At 29.3% G+C, this 17,743-nt stretch overlaps 1 protein-coding gene across 4 annotated transcripts in view; it reads right to left on the reverse strand.

Annotated features, from left to right (window-relative positions):
• Positions 1-15,460, reverse strand: part of LOC113391485 (AF4/FMR2 family member lilli) — a 217,213-nt gene extending 201,753 nt beyond the window's left edge. For all 4 annotated transcript variants that reach the window (XM_026627457.2, XM_026627455.2, XM_026627461.2 and 1 more), the window contains exon 1: positions 15,041-15,460. In XM_026627457.2, coding sequence (XP_026483242.1) covers positions 15,041-15,109 — 69 coding nt within the window. In that variant the 5' untranslated portion in view covers positions 15,110-15,460. The remainder of the gene's footprint in view (positions 1-15,040) is intronic.
• Positions 15,461-17,743: the final 2,283 nt, after the last annotated feature.

Here is a 17,743-nt window from a genome sequence, read left to right on the forward strand (position 1 = left end):
TGAATGAAACAACTTATCAATATATTTTATAGTTATCTGAGTAAGATATTTATTTATAGCCCGACTTCGCTACCTTAGTATAGAAAAATAAAAAAATACAAAGAAATTTCTAACAATATTTCTATTATTGGCTCAATTGTTTAGAAACGCATATAGGACAAATACATAGATTTTTTTTAATTTATATTATATCTTCAAAACATTTTGACATAATTGAAAACTTCCGGTATTTAATATATTGTTGTGTTTTAATAATGGAACACAATCTCGACATATCTAATAATAATATAAAACGTTTTCATAATTGATAACGAATCAAATGTTTGGCAAATAACGTAGATAAAGTTCGTGGTCAACTAAATCAAAATATGATATGGTATCATTCTGTAGTTACATTAGCATAGCATTCGCTATCTTTTTAAAATTCATGTTCACAAACACACAAGGATACACAATTCACACGTACAGAGACACAGAGAGACCTAAATCGCTAAAATTAGATTAAAACCTAAATTCGTATATTCATTTTAAAATGAATACGTGATTGGATTTGATTAGAGATATATAAATGTAAATAAAAATACATATTAAAACATTAATTATCGCATTTACAATAACTTTTGATTGCAGATAATTTTACCTTCGACTAAATTATATTAGATATAAGTTACGTATGTCCGTATTAAATCAGAATGCATTTATAAAAAAAAAATATTCGACAAGACTAACGCCACCTATTCTACGTTGAAGGTACCACGACAGAAACCGTCTAAGTAACAAAACTATACAAAGTTTTAACTCAATCTGATAATACTAACAACAATTTTTAATTTACCCTATTATTAACTCTTAATGTTTGTGTTGTTGTTAACCTATTAAGGATTAACAAGGAAATTACTACTACTATACTTGGCTTTAAAATTTAATTGCGTTTGTTATCTCAACCGTACCGATCAATCTCATTCGTGTCTTCTCCATCGTAAGTGACATTGGCGAAATAATCTGTGCCCTGTCAACTAAAAGCCATTCAACTAAGAATTGAATTGAACTCAATCTGATGATCAATGCATGAACATATTGTACACGTTTAAAAAACCAAAAATATAATTTACTGTAATTTGTTTTTGCAAGCAGTTTCGAATCTTTATACAAGATTAATTTTAACGTAAAGCTACTACTGGTTCGGAATGCACATTCTTCAGAGAACCGGTGAGGAATTCAACGGTTACTCTTTTTCATCAAACATATATACACATAATCGTCATATACAACTAATAATAATCCCAAGCTATAAACTATATAATAAATAAAATTAAATGCTATAAGGGATAAAATGTCTTGTTTATTAATCCATTTTCTATGAACTTTAAATGTATTTATTGCTAAAAGTAAATATATTAATAAAGGTAGCGTTCATTTATATATTCAAACTAAGTTCATAATCTTCTAAGATAAAGATACCGTCGATTATTTTCAGTCTAGATTAATTAAAGTTCAAAATATTTCTCTGGTTTAAATATTTGTAATTAAACTGTAAGTCGTGCGATAAACAGCATTATTGTTATAAATATTAATAACTTGATCCGTCCTACATAATACAAGCAATAGAGAATTGTTCTTGTACTAAATTACAGGATTTTTTATTTATCTCTCAATAGGTTCAGTATCACGCACTGAATGTAAATGCACAAAATGATTTAAAAGATAGGTCATTAGCATTTTATTATTTCAATTAAAGACATTATTAGGAGAGATATAAATAAATACATTTTTGTTTGTTATTTTGATCTTTATAAATATACACCTATTTGTGTCTATAGTTAAGATCTTATTACAAACTAGTTTACGTCACAGCTTCACTCGCGAAGGGAAGGCGTGGCAAATTAAGGTAAATAGATAATAACGCCCTGTGTCCTTTTCTGTACCTCTGATTTTTACATACACATAGAATGTAAAATTTCATGAAGTTCGGTTAAGTAGAAAAGACGTGAAAGCGTAATAAACAAACAAACTTACGTATTTATTCGTATTTTACATGGGTATCATATATTAATATTATAAATGCGAAAGTCACTCTGTCTGTCTGTTGCTCTTTTATGTCCGAAACAATGAATAAAGTCTTTCATTTGGTATAAAGCTTGAACTCCAAGGAAGGGCATAGGTTCCTTACCTAACACCTGACAACCAACCCCTAAAACACGAGCGACAATATATAATTAATACATTAATCTTTTAAAACACAAGAATGAATATATAAATAAATGTAGTATATTTCGTTTGAAAAATATGAGGTGCTGTTCTCTTTCATATAATGTAATTTTCGTCGTCTATATTTATAACAAAAGGAATACTTAGTGCGTATAACGTTCGTTGACTTTATATTTGAAATTAGTTTTGTATTTCGCCTTATCATATAACAAAATAAGGTGCTACCAAATATAGCCTATTCCAATCACAAGATGACAAAAGACAAATAAACAACATTCGACATTTTTTGAGTTAGAATAATCTTTGATATTCGTTTCGGATTTGCGAAAAAAAATGACATTTTGAACTTTGACGAAGCTGTTTTCGGAACTTTAGGGTGAAATAAAATAGATAAATGCAGTTAAATAGTATATATAAATACCAATAAATAACAATATAGCTGATCTATTAGCAAATTGCCTGAATTACCTAATTCCGAGATCTTGTTAGTTTACCTTTATTCTTTCTTCGATTGGAATAGGCTATACGGAACGTTAACTTCCACAATAAGGAAACACCGGTGAACTACGAAATATAAATATACTTTGTTTTTAGACACGTATAAGACAGCCAAAAACAATTCATGTTACTGTACGTTCCATGTTAAAAAATGGCGTCTCCATAAACAAACCTAAGGAATCATAGAAAAAAATAAAACGCATTAGCACTCACGGGTTTGAACTCACAAACATTTAAAATTTACGAAAAACATCATCGGGATATTTCAATTCAGTTGAAGTTAAAATAATTGTTTGATAAATACTGAATGTTAATATTTAATCGTACTATTGAAAAAATCTACTAAAATAATAAATGCAAAAGTAACAGTTTGTTTCTGTCACCACTAGTGACTAGACGGAATTTGATGTAATTTGTTTTGAAGCAAGGTTGAACCAAGCAAGGACATACGCTATTCCTTTATACCTAAAATATAAGATCGCGAACGAAGACTAGTACCTCATATATCACAATTAACAAATGCTATAGAAATCGTACGAAACAGATATAAAGTAATTGCATTAATTATTCAACCGGTTACATATGACTCTATGATTTTTTTATTGTATAAAATACAAGATATATTTCGATATAGTCTATTAAAAATTCCATCGGCGGTCATATAGTTATACCTAAGTAAATATGTACAGTCTGAATGCCTGTTTAAGTATTTATAACAGTTACATCTGAACTCGGACAAGAGTGGTCATTGTTCCGACATTAACGTGGGCGATACGACGGACGGACACATAAAAGGAATTAATATCAAATAATAACAACTTAAGTCTCTTAACTGCTCTTTATTGAAAGATATAGTATCGTGAATATTCCATATATTTGACTGTTTAAGACGCTCCATATAATTGTCGTCATTACAATCAAGTTCATTTAAAATTATTTAATAGCTCATTATTTTACTACCAAATGAACAATGTTAGCGTTTATAATGTACGTTATTTATGGAGGAAAGCTCGATATTTTTCAGGAAGACTAAAGTCGACGCGTCCGCACATTGCCAAACGCATCCTTAGTCTTCCCAAAAAATGAGCCTAATTCGATGAAAAAGTATATTAAATAAGAATCATAAAATTAAAATCAAATCAAATCAAATCAAAAATCTTTATTCAATATAGAAGTGTTTACACTTGCTTATTGATTGTCAAAAATCTACCACCGGTTCGGAATTTAGCACCTCGGACCTGAGAAGAACCGGCGAAAGAAACTCAGCGGGATATTTTTTTTTTTCCATTTTGCATGTACAATAATAATTATATTTTAGTTATTTGAAACAGCCTGGAGGCGATCATTTCATTCCCAAGGTGTGCAGTCAACTAAAAAGTCATTAGTGTTGTAATATCCTTTAGCACACAAACGCTCTTTAACGATTCTTTTGAATTTTATAATTGAATAATTTTGAACGTTTTCTGGGATCCTGTTGTAAAAACGTATACATTGCCCCAAAAAAGAGTTACTAACCCTGTGTAATCGGGTACTTGGAGTAACAAGTTTATTCTTGTTCCTAGTGTTAATAGAATGTACGTCACAATTTCTGGGAAAATCGTTTATGTTTTTGCGTACATACATAACATTATCAAAAACAAATTGAGAAGCGACAGTCATTATTTTAATTTCTTTAAATTTATCTCTTAACGAATCTTTTGGGCCCAGGTTATAAATTGCACGATTCATAATATCATCATCATCATGATTCATAATAATAACACTTAGATGATGTTTAAGCTGAAAGTCGTAAAGCTGGGTTTTGTTTAAATAACGTTCTTTGCCTGAACACTTTATTGTACATCGGATTATGCACACTTCTGCATTACATTATGTCTACAATTTAAGTCGCTGTAACAAAAATCGGCCAGAAGAACGTCATCAATATTCAACTGCAAAGGAAAAAACCTCTCTGTAATAAAATATTACCATACAGGACAATACCATTAATTTGTTTATAAAAAATAATCATTTAAAGTAATAAGAATTAGAAAATACGCTATGAAACTTATTTTAGTCAAGGATAAAAAATATGGATTCTTAATGTAAAAGCTGCGTAAAAAATTGAAATCACTTGGAAGTCGTTTTAAAACGGCGCGTGCCTCCAGTCAGAGTTAATTGCGCCTTCTCTTCCTATTATTAGTTTCCATCAATCGTCTGTCCGTAGCGGAAGTAACGACGTTTTTTTACGTTTACTTTTTTTTATGAAATTAATCACTTTTAATTTAACTAACTGTTAATAATAATAGCACAAGTAACCAACCGTTAATGTCCCACTAGAAGGTATGTTGATAATAAATGCCCTTGTATTTAATAGGAAAAAATTTAATAGGAAAAATGACGATTGAAGATTTTTCCTGTTAATATGACGATACGAGAACAAATCTTGGCCCCTCCACAATTCTGTGCAAGCTCGTCTAGGAAGACAACATTTACTAATCCGTTATACAAACTTAAAATTATTTGTGGCAAACAACAAAAACGCACGAATAAAATTAATAATTTCTGTATTTATTTACAAAACCTATGATATTGACCATGACCGAATCGAAAATTTAAATCTCAACACTGAAATACACATTTATATTAAAAGGTTAAATAAAAGTATATTTTACAATGACATTTATGGTATAGTTGTTAAACTAAATTAAATGTCACATAAATTTGACAAATGCCGATTTTTTTGCAGCAATATAGTATATAGCAAATCGAGAACAAAACGGACTCAAAGGATATTATCATAATCCAAATTGGTAGGAACAGACAATTCGCAAATAATTGCAACAAATAGCGTAGAGTGAGATTCCATTTCGACCCATTGGCATGCCGCCATGGTATCCTCGCAACGATGTCTAAATCGCCTAGCTACTAACTATGTCTCCGGATAACCAGACAATCTGTGTCATTTTCATAGCTCGCGTTACTTTATATTGTTGATAGATTTCATGCCAAATATTTGATCACAATAATATTTAGCAAATCTATTGATAAAGCAGATTTATAATATTTTTTTTAATATCTTTTGTCTTATAAAGAAATATAATGAAAAATATAGAAAATACTATCAACTCATTCTAAACGCTCCCATATGACTGACCTTATTCCATTAAACGACCTATACAAAGTATGTGGATGGATTCCATTCGGATGAATCAATAGTCTCGCTGTCCGTGGATTAACTTATCAACAAATACATGATAAGAAAACACAGCTTCAGTTGCTTTTAATTAAAATAGCACACTGTGAGAATCATTTGAAAATTAATTGATTCTAAAACGTACTTAACATAAAGCAAATTAACAGCCATTAAATATCCCACAGCTGGGTGAGGGTCCTTTTTAAGAGGGTTTGAAGCTTATTCAGGATGTATACAAAATTGTAAGTAAATATATAAAAAAATGTTTAAAACAGTTATAAAAAAATCTCTTAATTTAAGTGAACATCCAAAAGCTAAATTAATTATGTAATAGCAAATCGTTTTAATTTACAAGTAATTAAAACGGGATATTTACCATATTTTTATTTTTATTTGGTGGAGCTCGCTATTTCGACATTATCTAAGAATGTCTTGTTCACGAGACTCTCGTATGTCGGTAAATATCCCGTTTTAAATACTTTTAGTAACCATGTTAATTTAAAATCTTAAATCGTTTATACGTTTAAATAGCGTATTAACGATAATAACAAAAGCAATTACTTGTCCAAATAACATGAAAGCATTTAGTAAAGACAAAAGGACTAATGGAATATTGTATACAAGTGACAGCTCTTTGATTTTATTTTTGTTGACAATGTCAGGATCAAACACAAGCAAGGTCGAATTGGAGAGTCGTAAGACGCTTATAAAATATCAAAAGAAAAAAAAAATGTGCTCAGCGATAAATTGATCTTAAAGGCACACCTCTCGGTTGAAAAACGATTGTTAGGTATATTCAAATTATAATTCACCTGAGATGTAATTGATAGCCTTATTCTGACGTTTATAATCAAGCGGAGGATTATCGAAATATCTGTGAATTTGTTCACCGCACCGGTTTTGGGAAACGATTTTAAAATCTTATTAAATTGATCCTTGACTTATTGATCGAGAACACGGCATTTACTACGATATGAATATAATTGAAAATTTTAAAAGCGTGATAACATTTGGTATCACAGTACAACACTATCACTGCATCACAATCTTATTGTATATTCAGTCCAAGACTAAAAAATGTAATCATTGTATACGTTTTTAGTATAAGTCTCACATCTCGTTGCATTATATCTTTGTAATATATTAGAGCTCCCAAATTTGATACTGGAGGCAGGTCCTAATTACACTGACTCACTTAATCTTTAAACTAGTTGCAGCAGAGCAAATTTTTGTTGATGTTTTATGAACTTATGTAACCCAGAAAGACTAGCATAAAGCCCTGTCACCATTATTGGTATATGACACTGTATGACACTGTATGCATGGATAAGTTTATTTTACAATGAATGTGAACAGTTTGGTACAGCAGTCACTGTTCAGACTAAAGCATAAAAACATGCCTTATAAAAACATATTAATAAAGTATATATGCAATTAACACAAATTTATGGTACTTACAAGACGAATGCTATTTTGTAAGTAGTCGAACTAGCCGGTCTGTACTACAACAGGATGTTAGCGGAATTGATTATCACAATTATTTTATTCAATGAGTCATGTCAACAAAGGTCGTTTTACTTCGAAATAGTTCTATAAATTTTGACAAACTCGACAAAGTTAATTATCATTATTACATTACATAGTATAAAACAAAGTCGGTTACCGCTGTCTGTCCCTATGTATGGTTAGATCTTTAAAATAGACAAGAGATTTTAATGCGGTTTTTTTTAATAGATATATTGATTAATGAGGAAGGTTTATATGTATAATACATGTAAAATATAGAAGAGAAACACTGATAATTTTAGATGTTTCTAAAGTGACGTCGTAAATAAGTACATTTTTTTGCGATTTTAAGCAAAACAGCATTAATCCTTATCCAATGAAGTACCTTAAATACATTGCGCATTTAATATATAATAGACTAAAAGTCGGATAGCTTTTAGTCTAAATCTCAATTCAACAACAGTAAATTTTTACAACAATGTCAACTTAAAACGTTATAAAATTTGCTTAAAAGTATTAACAATATACATGTCCTCGTTCTTCGATTTCTCATAATATTTTGATCGATTGTTATGTAAATATATAAGATATAAGCTAAATTAATTTAATAGTGGAAGTACTTAAGTGGATTGTATTGACTGAATTATAATAATTATGTAGACGAAAATGAATATGTACACCAATAGCGTTCAAGTCTGATATTGACCTATGCCCAATTACGAAAAGAATAATCATTGTTAAACTATTGTTTCCGTTTATTTAATGGATGCGCAGCGACCCACTATAAAGAAATAAGATTAGGTATTTAATAAATAAATAAAATAAATAAGTATATGTAAAGATTGAGATAAGAAGAGATAAGAGAACAAGTCGATCTTAATCGAAGATCCCGACTTCAAATCTCGACAAGCTAAATCCACCAACTCCCACAGGAACGGCATAGTGTAATAAGCTACAGACCTTCTTCTACAGGGGGTAGGGGCCTTTACCTTGTAGTATTACAATTTTTGTGTATTATTGTTATGTTTGCCTTTGGTTTATTATCTTTATTATTTTTATTTAAATGCACCTGTACGTTTTTGTTGAAAAGCAGCACAACAATTTCATATAAACCATAATTATAAGTTTTTTAATTGGAGCTTCAGGCATAGTATACAATATGTTTTTTTTAAATCTGGCATTAAATCCATATAATACTCATATGATTAACATATTTTTTGACATTATTTTAAAAGCGTATCTGAACATTTGATCTATAATGTTTATCCTCTAAAAACTTATCAAAGTGTCAAGTGACGATGACAACATGTACTTTGAAAAGGTTTTAACATAATCTCATCTTTTAGCAACAAACAAAGACAGACATCCGACGTCTGTCGTAATAAAGGGCTTACGTAATGCGTTCATTCCTTCTCTGTCCATAAACTGAAACAGTTTAGTACGCACTCAGATAATTGGAATGTGATTTAGTTAATGCTGTTACTTTTAATAAACTAAAAGTAATACTCTTGAATTCAATTTCCTCTCTTTGGACGAAAATATATATTTTCTTAATACGTTTTTTATGACATGCGATAAAAGATCGTTCATTCGTAAGTATGACGAAGATGAAATACGACATGAGACACATGAGGACGAGGAAGTCGAACAAAAAGCTCCATATTTTAAAATTTACCAGGCGATGACAGTTGTACACATCAACTGAAAACCATTACTTATATATCTAACTATGAAAACTAGAATGTCATATCCTTTGAGCCTGTAATTGTCTCACTCGACCAAGTTAAGGTCTTGATTGAAATAAATGCAGAATTAACTGAAATACTATTTATTTAAATTATGATGACGGGCATTAGAGGCAAGCTAACGGAACACAAAGATATATCAGTAGGGATATGCATAAGTAATTACGTGTGTACTGTTGTATTTGCAGAAGGCAATTTATGTTCATATACATACATACATATATGTCTCATCTTGTTAAATATATGATGAGACAGCCTCGTTGAGCTCGAGGTAGGTTCAATTAAAGCTTTATTGGGTTTATTTAATAGATCTAGTGGGAAATTCTCAAATGTCAGAATTTGTGTGTTTACAACGTTGTGCCTCAGAAAACACGTAAAGCTTTCGGTCCAGCTCCTGAACTCTTCCGTTCGAGTAGCAATTCCTGTTCTGATAATGAGACTGAGTGAATATAGAATATACTAGTCTATACCATAAATTTGTGCACTATAATATGTCCTATGGAAATCTGCCGTGACCAAAATCGTTTAAGAGGAAATGTATTCATGCATGTATCGTTAGGTGACGCAATATTAATGTACGCTCATTTAATTGATACTAAAAATAGCCCTAGACTTTACATCAGTTGTATATTTTAATTTACTTGTATGGTCTATATATTCATGCGACACGATTCATAAATCGGGAGCATTGGGACAAGGCCGCTAGTCGCTCTAGCGTTGTGCATAACATATAATATACGCTTGGGTTACAAATTAGTCTCGTCAAAGTGTGATGTGTTTTTTTAATAAAGCTGCTTTCGTTTATATACATATTTAGTACGATTTCATATCATACTAATAGCGAGGTGAATATGTGCAGAAACAAGACAATTATGAATATTTTAAAATTGATTTATAAAATTATCGTACAGGGAAAAATACGATTTCAATAAGTTTTTAACACCGTAGTTTTGTTCACACGTAGTTATTGCACACCTCGATCGGTAAATTGTAGTATGCCTTATAGGCGCTTACTTGCTGTATTTGGAAATTTCATAAGTCCTACTGACTTATGTATGGCACTTATTTAAAACTTTATTGTGTTCCTTAATATACAATCAGTTATAGATTCATTTAAATATACATATATACAAAATATCACAAAATAGAGCACGGTTTTGGACCTAGTCTTCTGTTTTTTTTCCAAGTTCCATACTTCTAGACAAATAATATATTGATATGCATGTAATTTTTATGCATGCCATCGAATCGAATCGAAAAAATCACATAACTGTGGAATTTCGCTCTTTTTTTATCAAAATTTTAAGCACGAGTTTTTATAATATTTTTTTTACCCATGTAGATTTAAGTCTATGTGTTATTGTTTTAGCATCAAAGCGTTACATAGTTTAATTAAAAAAAATAATTACGTTTTAAATTTAATAGGTATTTAAAATGTAGCATTTATAATTAAAACATTAACCTCACCTTTGCAACTGGTTGAGCAAGTTTAAGGAATTATAATAATTTATTCTACACAAAACTATATATATATATACATATTATGTATTATAATATGCCTTGAGCAATTAAAACTATCGATTAAATTTAGTAAAATAAAATTTACTAAGTGATCAGTATCCTTAAGTTCTTGTATTATAATATATTTTTATATAATGATATTTGATATCAATGTCACAATTTGCTTATTACTATAGTGCACGTCGAGGGGATCAATCCGAACCGGTCAGCCAATCGTAAAGCTCCGATAACGAGCCAGTTAGAAGGCGCGTGCGCAACAACGATTAATTGCCGCCATTATCGTGAACCGACAACGCAAAGTTATAAAGTTACTACACGTTATTTACATACAACACGTAATTGATGATAAAGTCTTATAAACCGGAAATCTTTGCCGCGATTGATTATTACAGTTTCAAAAACTTTTGAAACCGCCGATAACGATAGATCAACTCAAATCTTATCATTACATAACGAATACTAAGCCAGTGTTATAAAGTAGATTTCGATCATGAAATCAAAACTATAAGAACATTTTTACGTCTGACCAGCGAAATCTATGAATATCCAATATTAATATAATTTTTGAAACAATAAGAACACACTGGTTTCAGCAATCCAACATAAAAATATTATACATATATATATATATATACTTATTTCACGTATTCTATGCGTTTACGTATCGTTCATTTGATTAGGTAAAAATGAATTGCCAGGTCCAAAAACGATGTCTCATTAAGAATCGTCAGAACTGTTTGAAGCGCGTTTAATGAAGCACCTTTACATAAGTTACATATTTTATAGTCTAACAGTAATATTAGGCTTGGTGAGTGCTATATTACAAGCCCGTCTGAGTAGTCACCCACTCATCAAATATACTACCGCCAAACTGAAATAATTAGTATTTTTGTATTTCGGTTTAAATAGTGAGTGAGCCAGTGTAATACAGATTTGAGATATAATATCTTAGGTCCTACGGTTGGAAATGAGGAATAGTTAATATTTCTTACAGCATAAATGGCTATGGGTGGTGGTGACCATCATATAAGTAAAAAAAAATAGAAGCAGCATTGCATACAGGCTGGGCATTACCTAGTATTATGTGTATAGTGTAAGAACACTACTGTTACTTAACTATGTTCACCATCAAATATATGAATTAGCATATGATGGCACCTTCATTGCAAATTACAAGAAGTCTTTCCGACTTTCAACATACTATTATTATATAATATGACTATGATAGAAAACCAAAACTATACAACTTTGTTAATCTCATAACGGTCCAAATTATTTGGCCAAGTATGTAACAAATTAAATAAAATTTATATTTAAAAAAAACATTCAAACTTTTTAATATGAAAAACAAGTTACTTAAACAAATGATAGATTCATATTTTAATTAAATATTTTTAATTTGATTTGATTGGGTTGTAAAATATAATACAGCAATGTTAAATAGAGACCCAACTATAGGATTTAAAACAATTTAAAAAAAAGCATATTACCAAAAAATAGTAACACATTAATAGAAATTGAGACATTAACTCTTTTATCCAGTACCACAAGTTATTGAAACTTTCAAACATAAATCTGTTCTTAAGTTTGTGTTTATAACACAAATACTTATTCTGTTTTTTAACTGAAATGCAATCTAAATTACTGTAACTTTTTATAGTTACTTTTCAATGCAGTTAATGGTTCATAAATATGTGTGTTTGACCTCAAACTGGTATCAGCAAATAAATGGGTTAGCTTCAATGCTTTATGTTATCAACACTAGGCTAATGAGTAACAGTAGAAAATATTCATGCACATTTATTTTCAACAAATACAAATAATAATTATAACATTAGTAATAATAAATAAATTATTCACCACAACTTTTGACTTATTATTAGCACAATCGCAATATTTATCATTGTAAATAATGATGTTAGAGAGCTTTGTAATTCTGGAATATTCCGAAGTAGTCAGTAATAATTAATAGTTTTCAATGAAAAATCTACTAAATCAATATACATGATAATTATACCAGAAGGCACACCACATTTTAGAGAAGGTTTTATATACTAAAACAACAACCAGGATAATCTGTGCATGTATTTTGTAAATAATTTAAGCATATAAATGGATATTGATAATTGAAATAAAAATCATTTAACAAATTTGTTACCTTTTGCATGAAAAAAAATTCCAAGCAAGTAAAAAAAATATCAAAAATATCAATACAAATCAATTTTGATTAATCGCTAGTTATTATTTAGATATTTTTATCATTATCATTGATAACTTTAATCTATAATTTCTGAAATAAATTTGTGATGTACTATTTATTTAATATGCATATTTGGAAAGATTCAAATTAGTAAACTAAACTAAACCAGTGGTAACATTATATTTAAAATAATATTGTGAACTGATGATACAAAAGTTCTTCTTACAGTTTACAACCTTGAAACCTTGTTTTAAAATAGTATCACACAACAATATCATGGCAAATCTTAATTATTTGATTGATGATATTAAAAAGTGTATCATCATGATCAATATCTTTAAAATTTGGTTTATTTTGTTCAAGATTTAGATCACACACATCAACAGATAAATAAAATAATGGGTATATTATCTATTGGAAAAGTTCAAAGTGTATCAGTAATCTTTATGTAACTGAAACTATAAATGTGAAAGTTATCATACTCCCATAATTTTATTTAAGTATGATACAAAAATTGTAACTTTTTTATTTTACATTTTACAGTAATCTCCAAAGAGGTGTCAGTGCGTTAGGTGTCTTATGCATAATTTGGATTTAAATTATTATGATGGGCCTGCTTGTTTTTTATTACGAAGTAGTATCATAATCTAAATTTTAACATTAATTTGTTTTAAGCATGTATCTGTGATAGCAAGACAACTTACTCAACTTTTACACCAATCAAAATATGCTTTATTCAAGTAGGCTATTTTATATTAAGTTTTTATTCTGGAAAATTTACATAAACTGAAACATGAGTGTGCACCAGCCACAGGTTAGTTGAAGATTGTTTTGAAAGTTTATGTATTTTTTAAATTCTTCAAATGCAGTATTCAATGCAATATTATATTATACTTTATCTTTAATATTACATTTATATATTCTTGGAATACAGTGTAACTTAGCAATTGAGAATAGTAGAGATGTTTATCAAGCCAATTTATATAGTAATTTTTTGCCTACTTGGTTAGTCTGGGAAATACTAAGTTTAGTATGTAAAAAACATGAATAGATTAATAAAATTTTATAAGCTTGACAATAGTTTAAAGTTATTTTAAATGAATTTATATATTTTCATAGAAACAATATAAATGTAGATTCATTTCATATTGCGTTAAGATAAAATGATAATGTAATTTGAAACAGAAAAAGTTTACTATGTTAAAGTTAAAGAAAAAGGTCCTACTGTGGAAATTTTATAATGTTAATTTCTTTATAGAATACAGATAAAACGTAAAGTTGTAAATATAAATCAAAACCTGCAAATATTTTCATTTTATTTAGTTATAATGCTATCATGAAGTAAGTCTTTTGGGTTTAAATAATATTTTGTAATAAATATCCTGGAAAAATATAATTTTACAAGTATAAAATATGTCTATTAGTACTTGCTTATCTTTAGTCATAAAATTTACCAGTTGATATAATTTATTGTGTTGTCTGTGGAATAAATAGTTTAAATGGCTTGAGTTGCTAATAATTTAAGGATTAGTTATAAAATTAGGGCTATGAATGAATATTCCCAAATAAATACTTAATAATAAATATAAATAATTGCTATATACATTTGTAAACACAGGAATAATTAATGATATCCTCATTTATGTATTTAAACATCAAACAAAAAATATTGTTTATGATTTAATTTCCTATCGTAAGATTTTTTTATCCCCTAATTAATTGGATAAAAACAATAATATAATTGCAGTTGTTAATTACAACATGAAGTAGAAAACTAATGTAATCACAATAGTGATGTATTAAAAACAGAGGTGTATCTATTGTAGAGCGCTATCTCGCTCGTGAATATGGCGGATGACATCATGCTGTCACTGTCTCTCCCTTCACTCCATGGTTAAGAGAAAGTAACAAAAGAGAATGAATACATCCCAACCTCAATCTATAACTACTATCGCATCCGTGTTCATAATAAATATAAGGCAACACATCACTTATATTATTATGTGTTGTTCCACTAAAATTATGCCAAAATAAATAACTACTAAGGCAATCATAACCTATAATTCATCACTCCCAGGCGTTATTCGAGTTCAATTCGTCTCGTTATTCGTTTAAAACGAATAATCGTATATCTGACAAATTAGGTATGAGCGATACTAAAAGTAAACAAAAAACAGGTAAACTAACCCTTTCTTCATGAGCCACCTCTGATGGCCTCAGTTGATTTAGGATTGTTCCAATGAAGAAAACACTCATCCATTTTATTAACACGCATCGGTTATCACAATTTAATTTACTTATGTTTGCACTACTTGTCACAATCAAACTATAATTCCACTTTTCGTTGCGCTAAACGCAGACGTCATTGACAAACAACCAAAGTGACGATCTATTGCACGGGATCACATAGACGAAAACACTGTATATTTTCATGGCCATTGCTCGGGTATATCACAATTCTTATCACTTTACGTTATTACATTACTAATCACTTTGTCTAAATCTGCTATTTATAAAAATAAAAACGTATAAAGCGAAAATTATTTAGTAGACAGCACTCGCGACGTTGCACACTCGCATATAACGTGCGATTTCATTTTATACACACACACACTCAAAATCTCAAAAGGTTACAGATAACAATGGCCTACTTCTACATTATAGTATACTGTCATGGCAACACTCGTTTATATATGTTTAAGTAAATTAGAAATGTCTGTTTTTATAAATTATTACTGTAATTTGAAATAAATTTAAAGAACTTAATAAACTCAAACCGTATATGATAACCATAATAGTAGAAATTGTAATTAATAATTGGGACTCTATATGTAAGCAAATAATGCAAATTCTTTAAGATACCTATCTCTATTTTAAAAATATACAAAACTTTTTAATCTTACAATATAATAATAATCATGAAAAAAATACGAATAAGAATTTATTTAAATGATAACCTGTCTAAATTAATTATTTTTAATGTTTTTCGGATTTCCTTAGCTTTTTTATATATATTCCTGAGTAGATGGTATGTATTCAATTTTATTGAGCCTTATGCACATGCACGACAGCTACAATAATTTTTTCTTTATTTTCGTTTTATTGTTTATTAATATTTGATTCATTTTTATTGAATTCACAAAATCAAAATATCAAACAAGTCTAGGTAGTCAGTTCAAGTAAAAAAATAATAGAATTACGACGATTGCGAAAAATAATGCTTAAATTTATAATTTACTTTGAAAAGTAATGTATCACGATTACATTTTTAACCTTTGTAAATATATGTAACTCGTATGTCTATTTATATCTTCAAAACTACTAGTTTTACACTCAGTTTGGTTTATTTTGATATTAAGCCGTGTATACTATACTCACATTATTTATTCACGTCGTATTTTTATTTTAGTTTTGTTTAATAATAAACCATTATAGTGTTTAAATAATTTTAATATTTTACTTGTGTTGTATTACAAAAAAATCGTTTATTATTTTAAAATTATAATTCTTTAGTTGGAAACTAATGGCTTTGAAATTTAATAATTAACCTTTAAAATATAGGTTAATTATTGATTTTTTATATAACAAAATTTTCACTTTTTAAAAATACTTCAGTTTTCTTTTGTAGTCTTTGTCCAATATAATATGTACTAGGCCGCGTTTCCACTATGTTAGCGAAACTATAGCCCACCATCACCACTATAGGGCTCTTGCTCTTGTTCTAGTAATCATGTCCGTCCGACACAATGCGTTCCTAACTGAAACATGATCGAATCGATATAATTTTGAAGAGTGGAAATCTTTTCTTGGTTATAGGGATTTGTGCAAAGCCCGCCTGGGTAGGTGCCATCCAGTCGTCAGATATTCTGCCGCCAAACAGCAATACTTACTTTTGTTGTTTTCCGGTATGAAGGGTGAGTAATCCAAGCGTAACAGGCACGAGGGACAAAAAACCTTAGCTCCCAAAGTTGGTGGCACATTTATCCTTTACAAGTTACAAAAAAGAAAATCTTTTCAAATTAATAAAACGTTTTTGTCTATTTATGGCCATGTCGAATCTTCTCTTCTGGGGAATGATAATGAGACTTCATCGAAGAAAATAAATAATATTTTAAATTAGCCTTACATATACTCAACAACGTCTTGTCAAAATGCTAGGAAATAGTATAAATATTGATAGATAAGTTACGATAAGAAAATGCGTATTGTGTCTAGAGTTTAAAAAAATATTTCCAAGAGCATCTTGCATCTTATATGTCAAATACTATACTTAAGTGTTTCGTATTCTAGACACTTTTACTGAAGTACATATATCACATATCTATAATTATGAATTAATGTAATAATTATGCAGTAAATTTAATTTTAAACAAATAAGAAATTATTAGTTTCAAATCCATACTAGCTGTCACAAGGTTATGTCAACTAGTTTTCTTGGTGGTAGGGCTTTGTGCAAGCCCGTCCGGGTAGGTACCAGCTACTCATCAGATATTCTACCGCCAAATAGCAGTACTCAGTTTTGTTGTTTCAGTTTCAAGGGTGAGTGAGCCAGTGTAACTACAGGCACAAGGGACGTAACATTTTAGTTCCCAAGGTTGGTGGCGCATTGGTGATGTAAGGAATAGATAATATTTCTTACAACGCCATTGTCTATGGGCGGTGGTGACCACTTACCATCAGGTGGCCCATTATTGTAGTGTATCAGGGAAAAAACAAAACGGAGCGCAATGTTTTCGTAGATAACAGTGTCTATTCGGTTTTTACATTTTAGATGCACGAACATAGTACGTATTTCAGAACTTCGATTTACTTTTTCATATAACAAAAATATATATCATGTTGCATTGTCATCTATACTAAAAAAAAAACATGGGGAAAACAAAATAAATC

Source organism: Vanessa tameamea, chromosome 22, assembly GCF_037043105.1.
Source record: "Vanessa tameamea isolate UH-Manoa-2023 chromosome 22, ilVanTame1 primary haplotype, whole genome shotgun sequence".
In the NCBI taxonomy this organism is placed as follows: Eukaryota; Metazoa; Arthropoda; class Insecta; order Lepidoptera; family Nymphalidae; genus Vanessa; species Vanessa tameamea.